This window comes from Priapulus caudatus, unplaced genomic scaffold, assembly GCF_000485595.1.
Source record: "Priapulus caudatus unplaced genomic scaffold, Priapulus_caudatus-5.0.1 Scaffold22, whole genome shotgun sequence".
In the NCBI taxonomy this organism is placed as follows: Eukaryota; Metazoa; Priapulida; class Priapulimorpha; order Priapulimorphida; family Priapulidae; genus Priapulus; species Priapulus caudatus.
The window spans coordinates 228,213-239,061 of NW_014577083.1; the positions used below are offsets into that span (position 1 = coordinate 228,213).

The 10,849-nt window shown below is 39.9% G+C and overlaps 2 protein-coding genes across 2 annotated transcripts in view; both read right to left on the minus strand.

Annotated features, from left to right (window-relative positions):
• The window catches only part of LOC106812984 (protein-cysteine N-palmitoyltransferase HHAT-like), a 40,989-nt gene extending 39,569 nt beyond the window's left edge, over positions 1 to 1,420 (minus strand). Inside the window, exon 1 of the mRNA XM_014817025.1 lies at positions 1,331 to 1,420. The gene's annotated coding sequence lies outside the window, so the exon portion shown is untranslated. The remainder of the gene's footprint in view (positions 1 to 1,330) is intronic.
• Positions 1,421 to 2,111: 691 nt separating this feature from the next.
• LOC106813087 (creatine kinase M-type-like) lies at positions 2,112 to 10,494 on the minus strand. Its single transcript, XM_014817143.1, has 7 exons — positions 10,245 to 10,494; positions 8,099 to 8,215; positions 7,533 to 7,700; positions 5,547 to 5,733; positions 3,732 to 3,840; positions 2,951 to 3,143; positions 2,112 to 2,645 (listed from the first exon to the last, which is right to left on the minus strand). The coding sequence occupies exons 1-7, from the start codon at positions 10,447 to 10,449 to the stop codon at positions 2,473 to 2,475; spliced, it is 1,152 nt and encodes a 383-aa protein (XP_014672629.1). The 5' UTR covers positions 10,450 to 10,494; the 3' UTR covers positions 2,112 to 2,472.
• Positions 10,495 to 10,849: the final 355 nt, after the last annotated feature.

Genomic DNA, 10,849 nt, shown 5'->3' on the forward strand with positions numbered 1-10,849 from the left:
GTAGTTCCAGGAAGCCCCCCCCGCCTTTGTTAACTTTCGGGCGAGTGGGAATACCAGATACCGAACAGAATGCGGGTAGAAGCCTCCTCCCCCCCGGGGTTTTACTCCTTGGTAATATGTTGCTCCTTGGTTCGATGCACAATTTTGTTGTCAGCATTTTAGGGCTTTGATGCTAAACTGCTGAGAGCTTTCCCAGACCCCTGCCAGGAGCCCATAAGCTGGGCGCCGCGTAGTCGGGGGCCGGTATTCATTCAAGTTGCGGCAACAGCTGGATTGCGTAGATACAGAGTCTAGCAAACGTACGCCCAAAAGCTCATAGGTGCGCATTCGATCAACGCAAGGTAGCACCTGCAGTTTACGCAAATTGTTGAGGAATTCCGGTTTGTAAATCAACTACGCCATCTGTAGGCTGGGTGGCTGTTTGAGGTGCGTGCCGTAGCAGTACAAACGCAATCGACACTGTGCGGACAAGACCGGGATATAGGAGACCAACACTGGATGCTGCGGCTCTGTGTAGTGTAAGACCATATGGCTCTAGCGTCTACAGGAGTGCTGAGGTGATACGGTCGGCACTATTTTCGTTTGTATGATGGTGTGATTCAACACTGCGATGAAAGCAGCGACACTGTACGCGTTGTGGGCGTGCTGTGCGTCGGACCGTACACGTGCGTGCGTTGTATGCAGTCTGTGCTTAATGTGCACGTACACGTGCGTGCGTGTCAGTACAACCGTTGGCGTGCTTGGTCGTACGTACACGGGCGTGAGTGGGCGGCCGTTGGCACTGGTGCGTACGTACACGTGCGTGGCTGATGTGTGTGGCACGTACAAGTGCGTGCGTGGCACGCTACAAGGCGCTCGCACGGCTGATGTGATGGTAGACACTGGCCTAAACTACGAACTCGCTTAATAACGAAAACAACTGCCAAGTATGACAAAAAAAAATGGCAAAGGCGCCGCCTGGTCTGTGTGCTGGTAGTTATGTAATTAGTATGTATTTTAGCATGAAACCCGGACCCTAACCCTAACCCATTCTACTCCAGTCGGGTTATATATGCAGGTTTTCCGGGTCCGGGTCCGGGTTTTATTCACCCCCGGATGTTACCTTGCATTGCCATTGCCATAATACATTGTCATTGAGACGCTCCAACTTCCAAATGCCCAGCCACTGTAGGCCTACTCAGTACTGGATTAACGACGTACGACTACGAGTTATGTGAACGTGTGTGCATCTGTATCATGTACAACGATAAGGTGTAAAGTTGCAAAATTGAGCCATGTTGTATTTTATATATCCTAAAAACTGTGTCATAACAAGACTAACAATACTCACTTGCTAAAGTGCCAGGCAGCAGTTGCAGTGGTTTAGATAAATGTTTACACCGTCATTACAGGATCCCTATGAGGTCACAGGTCATGATTACACGCGCGCCATCTACCAATGTCTGTAATAATTAATAACGACAATCTCGTAGTTCTTCTCACGCATTTTCATAATTGCTTGACACCGCTCCATCCGTGCAGAATAATTGCAAATAATTGCATGATTAATAATAATTGCATGATTAATAATAATTGCATGATTAATAATAATTGCAAAGAATAAATTGTTTGCAAGCTCAATACCGATTTCAATCTATATTATAAGTGAGATGTTGGTCTGTGGCAGCATGTGCGTGCTGCCAAACAGTTTGTAATCGCGTGTGAGGGTGATGGGGTTATTTTCAAGGTAGACACGCAATTAACATTTTGGGATAAATAAATGAATTTAATTGTCTGAGAACAAGAAAATACCATGTAAATTTTCTTGCATCTGTGTATTCAAGTGCCAAGGATGACAATGGGGAAAAATTGGCAGTAAAGCGTGTAATGACTCACTCACATTTTTGGTTATAGCTGCCAAATATATCGCATGTGAAATCTAAATGCTCTTTGTAAACAGGAGTTTGTTTTATACAGGTGACCACGAATACAATAGCCAGCTTGCAGCCAGATTTAACTGTGTTTTATGTGTTTTTAATGAATGCCCCTAATTATGTGCCCTATACACAATTAATGCCCTATACACAAACATACATGCATCCTGTACATACTACATAATACAGACAAACATATTTACTTTGGAGGAAGAGAAGTGCTTTAATAAATTTTAAATATACATGTAGAGGCTGATAAATTCACAAGCATCGAACAGCTATCATAACCATAATTGAATCGTAAAACGCCCACAAACTGCAAACAGCCTTGCCAATGTGCATGAATATAGCAGCATACCAATAGTGGGAGATGGCGAGATTTTGGCTCAACTGTCTTTCTCTATCTCTATCTCTCTTTTTCTGTCACTCACTCACTTTCCCATTGTGAATTCTCCTATGCAAACATAGGCTTTCCTTAACAACTGTGCATTAATGAGAGGTGTGCATAACATATTGCCTAAGTCCATCGAAATAAGCAGTCGATAGATAATCATCCAGTTTACTTCGGCATCAGCGCCTCAATCGATTGCCCTGCCTCGAGTTTTTTCTCCATACTGACGAGAAGTTTTACTCCATCAACGACACACTGTACTTGCTCCACCTCAGAGCTGCCAAGCCGGTCAGAGTTGGAAATGTCATAGGTACCTCCAACTGATGCTGTATCAACACCTCCTGTAGAGTACAATAAAAGGGATCTTTATTTAGACTAAATAACTATAATATTATAACACAAATACACGTATATTACGAATATGCAAGGATACTATAAACTTGACTACGGGTTACTGTAGTTACATTAAAATTGTAAAGTATTACTAGACAGCAGCATTCAGTAACAGGGATTGGCTTGAGTAATGTAATATGTGTCACAATTGGTTTCTGTGTATCAACAATTGAAGCATTCGCTGTATAATTCCAATTTTTCTCATCTCAAAGTTTGAATAAATGGAAGCCCCCCCCCCACCACACACACATACCAGTTCCACGTTTCTGCAGCTTCAGCTTCTTCAGAATTCCATCAAGGCGCTTTTCATCCTCGCTAAGCTTAGGCAGCTTAACGTGGACACCTGCTCGTAGGCCAGTACCCAAGTTACTCGGACAGGTGAGAACGTAACCAAGGTGCTCATTCCACATTATCTCCTTGCCTTGCTTCTTCAGGGCTGCCTCAACCTGTACACATAAGAAAAGTGTTGCTTCTATATAACTCCCTTTGCAATCGTGCTTTCCTTTATCTGTAACCCACCCCCTTACACATACACTACTCCTTGTCCTCCCATGCTGTCTCTCTGCTCTACTCTGCTTTTTAGACCCAGTTATCTCCAGGTTATTTGCGATCACGTTTTACAGATGGGTTGACATCTTGGTAAATGGTCGGACAATATGGCATAGTGGCCAAGGTAGGGTGGACATGGCATGATGGACAAGCTGTTAACAATAAAAAAAAAAATTTTCAAAGCATGACATAAAAGTAAACCTCTAAACCCCTGGGCTTTCTTAAATCTGTTTTTCATAAAGATGGATGTTTCAAGATTTGCATCTACAAGCTCCCTTGAAAAAAACCAGCTTTTTTGTCTGTCCTCTCCCCAAAATGAAAAAAAGGTCTCAAATCCTTTCCTTGGTGTAGGCACATAATCAGTTATTTTTTCTTTGTGTAGATGCGGCTTGTTTGTTACACGATCGCTTAATCTCTCTCTTTTTTCTCACACGCTACCGATACTGCAGGCATCATGAATAATCTTTTTACCGTGATCCACATACCTTCTTTGCACCATTACAGAAGCGAGCAAATACTCTCTTCATATTTCCACCAGTCTCCATGGATATCAGCCTCATGTGGTCTTCCTCATTCACCCACACTAAAAATGTTCTTTTAAAGAAAATGATACTAGTTAGTAATCGGATTCGAATACAATCAAAATAAATAATAAACGGTATAAATGAAGCAACAATATGAAGAATAGTCAAATATATGAATAACACACTCATTAATGATTCACCCGCACAGATTGAGCTGAATCATTAACGAGTCATGCTATCGTCAATCATACTGACAACACAGATCTTAATTGGGATTACTGGCATGTCACTGGTCACGCGATTACTACGATTTTTTTGGATTTAGCACAATAATGCCCCGTACGTTTAATTTGTGTTTTTGACTGTAGCCTAATCTAACTCCAGATTTTCCAATCATTCAACTTATTGCAATATCAGTTCTTGCACAATTATGTAAGCATTTTATTGTTATTGTGGTCAACACTTGAAATTCACTGATCAATCACTATCAGGGTTCCCCCATAGGAATTTTAGAAAGCATGCTGGGCAATTAGGCAATTCATCCTTGATTGCTAACTAGAGCCAACCACGTGTGTTGTAAACAGCCCCAATACATGGGCCAAGCCCATTTGTTTGGAAACGAATACATCAAGCTATGAAAACAGCATGACTGTGTTAACAATGGGATAATAAAAGTAAAAACAGCTGGAATTAAAGGCATGCTGAATAGTGCACATCGCATTTACAGATATTGCAAATTAGCTTCAGCTTTGAAGGCATGTTGAAGTCGAAACCTGCCTATATTACATAGGGCCATAATAAAAATATTGTTTGTTTGCCCTCACCCGTCCGACCCGCCAAAAAGGGGCCAACTCAAATAAATTTCTTGATCTTTCCCATTATATTTTTTTTTACAAATTGTATCACTGTACATTATATAAATCTGTAGGCAATACATTATATCGAGAGCGTATTAAGAAGGAGAGCGTACAACGGTGAAATGCTGAAACCACGTTGCAGTATTATTCGAATTAATAAACTTTCCCCGTTTTATTTTGACGATTCTTTGTGGTATTATTGATCAGCTCTCCTACCTTGCTAATATAAAACAAACTGTTTGTCCCTACAATGCCTCTATGCTGAGATAATTAGCGGTAAAAATCTGGTAATTTTGCCAAAAACCGACTCGAGATACATAGTGGCTGCGACTGTCTCTTGTTCTGGCGATAGCTTCGGGAAACCTCGCGTGTTTCTGTCATTCATTGACAATGAAATTTATTTTCCTTCTACTATCTTTTCTCGCATTTCCAGTCATTGACGGAGCCATTACTCCACAAAAACGTCTTGTTATTTATCGCCATGGTGATGACCCGCCCTTTACGCTGGATGTAGTTGTAACATGCGTTTTACAGATGTACATAGAATAGTCAGTAGAGTTAGACTAGGGGTTGTTTTAGTAATAGTTTATCTAGACACAGCGTCTAATTATGGCAACAGAACGTTTATCATTTGCATTATTTTTTTATTTGAAAACACTACGTACTATATATACGTTTATAGCTATATCAGCTAATATCACTATTCAAAAGAAGAAAATACCTAACAATTATGAACATGAATGTAATAAAATTTGAAATAATAATGTCAAATGATTCGATATCTTATGTTATCGTCCATTGTTTGAATATGCATATATAATTAAGCCAGTACTCACAAAATACTCATAATCGCGACTAGCATACTAACAAATATGCGGTGCATGTAGTTTACTGTCATATTAGGAGTAGCATAACATACTTGTCTTCATTGTGCCAAATGCCACGGGCATCTGGCCAGTCTCTAGCCATTCCAGAGCAGGTGAGTAGAGGAGACACAGGCTTGTCAAATAGGAAGTGATTATCAATGAGAAAGTCTTGTTCTTCTGGTGTCATTCCATCCAGTGGATAGTACTTCCCCTTAAATTCTCCATCCATGCCAGCTAGTGCTATACGTAAACAAACAATGGCTGTTATAAAAGGATCTCGATCGATCTATAAGCTTATATAGTTAATCATTATACAACAAACAACAACAACAATCGTTTTACAGCCGTTTTCCATGCTTATGCTGGGGTTGGCCGGGAGCTCCCCATGATTAGTAATCATTATAGATATTACCCTGATATTACCTGTTAAGTACCATAAACTTCTCTAACACACAAACCACAACTGGAGAAGAAAAAAGAGTGTGCAAGGCTTAATCATTGGATGTTCACTAGACCTAATCTACCTACAATTTATTCGGATTAAATCCAATGAGCATGAACTCAAGACTGCTAACCATGAACTTTAAACATTCACCTAGCATATAATTTCATTAGTTTTCCTATACACACATTCACAATACGTAGATATAGTCTACAATGCACGACACCAATTTTTGACAAATTTCACCATAAAATCGGTGTGATGCTTTAAGATAACTCGGTTTAAACAAGTCGCTGTGTGTATTGCCAAAAATATTCATCAGTGATGTCATAAAATCCGGACTAGATTTATTAGTGGGACTTTGTGGCCACAACAAACAGTTAAATCTGTTGCCCTGAAACCTAACACAGCAATAACCAAACATGATCCTTGACAACATTTTATTCTTCTTTTAAACAGCAACGTTTCTGACAGTAACATTAGTGATTACTATTATGCACCCTAATTATGCACGCTCTCAATTCCCAGGTGGACTCGTGCTACTGGTAGTGGGAGGGGACATATCCAAATGTAACCAGCTGTTGCTATATATATTGCAATATATATTACAAGTTACGAGTCTTTAGCTGGGTTCACACTATAAAATTTCTTTTGAAAAGTTGACGAGTTTATAAACGTTTCAACTAATCGACCAAAGTTGATCGCTGAACTAGTTGCTGTCAACTAGTCGAAAGATTAGAACATGTTCTAATTTCTCAACTTTTGGTCAGCGAGTTGAGCAACTGTTTGCCATGCAGACACTCAGATAATAGAAATCAGGAGGTGTGCCCCGCCACCCAGAAGATAATTTCCGCGCCTGTTTTTGCTATCGGCTGCACACGGGTTACGCCTGGTGTGAAACAATACATGCAAAACTGCGTATCCACGACTACGTCTCCCCGTGTGCACATTGCGGGTGAAATGTTGAAACGTTTACCGACTCGTGGTCGATAATGCAAATGCTTTGAACATCTAATAGAAAGTTTATTAGAACGTTGAAAAGCGTATCAACTCGTCGACTTTTCGATAGTGTAATCCCAGCTTTAGTTGTGTTGTTCGATTCTCCCAATGAACCACATCTTGACCACATCACAGTAGTATCTGACATCACTGATGCACAGCTATTACTGAGCTGAGCGGCATATAAACAGGCTCAAGAACTGTTTTAAATGGATTGCACATTGCTGAATTTATGGCGAGTTTTATGATGCTTGGTGAATGTTTAAGTTAAATTATGAGCTTCTAGGTTTCTCGAATTAAATGTAATAAATTGTAGTTGCATTAGGGCTAGCAAACATTGCATTTCAAATAATTAAGCAAATTCACTCCTGACCTTATACATATATGCACATAGCTTCACTATGTATAAATATGTAGGTTCACTATTTGTAATTGTATGAATAGGTTTATCATAAACCAGACATATAGGTCTACGTATGTAAACAGCAGAACTAGAAAATTTACATTGAAATTACAATAACTGATTTCCTTGCTATCTATTGATCTTAAATGTAAATTCATTCATCCATGTTCCTCTTTGAAAGCGCACTGAGCTTACCAACAGTCACGATTTTCTCCACAGCACGCCGCTCAGCACGGCTGCAATGCGGAGGCAGGCAAAGACCTCTAATGCTCCTTCCAGTGCGAACGCGAGAACTCAGAACATAAGCAGGATCCAGATCTCCTCCCTTAAGATCATCTTGATTCAGGTTGGTCTTGTGCTTGGCTTTAAAAGTAAGGTTCAAAGAGTTACTTAATTGAATCTAGATATAATATATCTTGTCCATAAAATTAGGGGGAATACTTACACAAGCCTATAGTCACCTGGCAGCTCATAAAATTTACCAGACCAAAGTTTTTCTTTACAAGGCCAAGCATGAACTACGCCCTATATACAGCAGCCTACAGCTCGAACGGTCATTTACTATAGCCTCATATGGTGAGGCTGTCTTCTGCAATTTTACCCACCTACCCCTGCAATACCCCTTGCAGCTGGGCAAGTCAAGGACTTTACACCTTACATCCTAATTTATTCAAAACACTGCATTGCAAACGTAGCAGTTCTTAATCGATGCAGGATTTGAGTGTAAATAAGTTAAAAAATTTGTTAAAGAAGCCACCTACCATCTTTCATGTAACCGTTGTGGCGCTTTTCAATCACCGGGTCAAACAAGTCTGCGAACACATCAAATGCCTCCTCGTCCCCTGCTACACAACCAACCGTGTAGATGTAGGGGTGACCTGTGTATGAACAGACACATGTACTCAGGGGTAGAAAAGAACTTTTGAACAAGCGAGTACCTACCCTCATTTGCGGTGCACGTCTGCCAAATTTTCTTGGGACATTTGCTAAAAAAATACGGTAATTCCGTGAGGCCGTGCTCTGGAACGAACTAATTAGTATAGCAGAAATTTCAGGGAGTCACACGAACTCAGGACTGCATATATGTCAAATCAGGGAGTACAACAGTAAATCAGGGAGTATTTGACACCGGACACGCATTAATTTCGCACCCTGCGCCTTTTCCGCCCCACACTGCATTTCACATCCCTTCTTAACTGAGCTGTCACTCTCTCAACCATTCAAGTCTTCTCACTGCCCCTAGACACTTCTAAAAAGTCATGGGCGAATTGTCAACGAAATCCAGAGACATGACATTACAGGCAGAATACAAAAATTCTATTGCCGAGTCCATAAAAGAAATATTCTTTTTAAAATAGACTAATATTCTCATATTTTTTCCGACTACTACAATATTTACTGGTATTGATTGTGTAAGAGCAAGTGTCTAAAGTACGGCTTACATGTCTCAGAACATTCATACATTGTTATTTTCATAAAAACAATACACTAGTTTAAATCTGTTTGTTTACATCATGTTGACACGGTAACATGATAACACTTGTTTCTTGTGAGACCCCGTCCCTGTACTGGAAAAATGGTTTACTATAATTATTTAAGAGTTTGAACCTGTCTAGAGCCACTACATCACTCAATGAAATGTACATTGTCTGGTAGATACAGATTTCACAATACAACGTGCCTGCATTACAGTGGAACCCCGCTTTTACACGCCCCGACTTAACGCGAATTCGGATATAACGCGATGAGTCGTTGGCCACCTTTTTTTGCTCTTATATAACCACGTATATATATAACTCCGATTTAGTTCGGCACTTTATCCGACCCCGCTTTTTTCGCGATGACATTTTATGGACTCCAACCATCGAGGTATAATGGGGCTATACGTATACTATTTGTTTTTTATATAACATATATAGCAGCATAAACCAATGGTCATTTTTATACTAAAGTACTCAGTAACATGTTCGCTCTTATGTAAGACTATAGTTTGCTATATTTTTCTCGATTGTGATTAATGAAATGATTCCTTTTGACATTGGATTCCGCATTTGGAATAAAGATATTTTGTTACCGTCATCATATATATATACACTATATATATACTTTTATTTTTAATTGCTGCAGTCGTGCTGACCACTTACAAGTTACATATATGTATTAAAAAATCATCTTCATTTACAAAAAATTGTAAACATATTTTCAACCTGTGCCATGTGCCCCTGACTGTGAGTTAGCTCCGAGAAACGGTCTTGCGCTAGGGTTAGAAGACCAATCGACAATCGGTCGCACAGCCTGGTCGGGCTATATATACCCTGTGAGTGTGATGTTCCAGTACTTAGCATTTATTGAAAATATTTTATATGTGGGATCCACATATTTTGAGTTAGCAAATGTGACACTAGCTGATCGGATGAACTTTATTGCACAGGTACGTGTACGCCAAATGGACGGCAGCTTTGCCTGCACTACAGCCTATAGCCGTATAGGTGTTTATATTTCACATTGTCATTATGATTTTATCATGATTTTATAAGAAACCATTTTTGTGAAAAGGCATATAACTTACATATTAAGTTTTACTTGGAACTATGATACATTAATTTTCCGCAATATTACGACAGAACGCGTTTCCGATGCTCGGAGGAATATAGCCACGTCGATGGGCATAACATGATATAATTAGGCCTATTGCATAACCGCAGGCGTGGCACACCAGCTGCCATCATTTTTAAAACTTTTTGACATGGCCAAATCCCGCAACACGTCATCACGAAATTACCAAATAATTACATGCATTGAACACAACTGATCATAAACCGATTAAAGGCAGTGATAATACATTGGTATATAGTTATGATTATCTTAGTTTATCTGGTTATATTTAGCGGTTGCGTAGAGGCCTACCTGGATTGTCAACGCCGGTTTGGATGGCTTTGTCAATAGTGAATCCAGACGGCGTTCTAATATCTCTCAGCTTAGCATAGATAGCTGGCGTCAGACATTTTGCCATCCAGTTACTGTGCTTCGACAGATCTGGGAAGTCTTCGCTCGGGTCAAATCTGGATTGAGTCTCGTTGAGTGTTTTTACGCTTTTCCCCGTAGAAGGCATGATGGCGGGTGACTGCTCCAAATCTGGAATTCGACTGCAGTGAGAGCGTGCGTGACGAAATACTTTATAGCACCGCCGTGCCATGATTGGTCGCCTCAGAGCATAACGTCATCCTTTACAGGTTAAAGTGCAGATTCCTGCGCGCGCAGAATATTTTTTAACCTACATTGACATTGACAGATTTGGCGATGCGCATTAAAAAAATAAAGTAAAAATAATATATTTTATAATTTATTTATTTGTCTCGTCACGAGCAGTTATTAGCAGTTATGATTCATACGTAGCCTAATGACATCAAACCAAATATATTTCTAGTACGTGCAGTGGCAAAGAAATATGTGCATGGGCACCGAAATTTATACTAATATAGTTATACGTTATACGAATATACTAATATATA

Coding starts and splice junctions, on each gene's coding strand:
- LOC106813087 (XM_014817143.1), bottom strand. CDS start 10,449: ATGCCTTCTACGGGGAAAAGCGTAAAAACACTCAACGAGACTCAATCC. Junction 3,144..3,731: donor TCTGTAATGGTGCAAAGAAG/GTATGTGGATCA, acceptor TTATGTGTACAG/GTTGAGGCAGCCCTGAAGAA. Junction 2,646..2,950: donor GCTGCAGAAACGTGGAACTG/GTATGTGTGTGT, acceptor TGTACTCTACAG/GAGGTGTTGATACAGCATCA.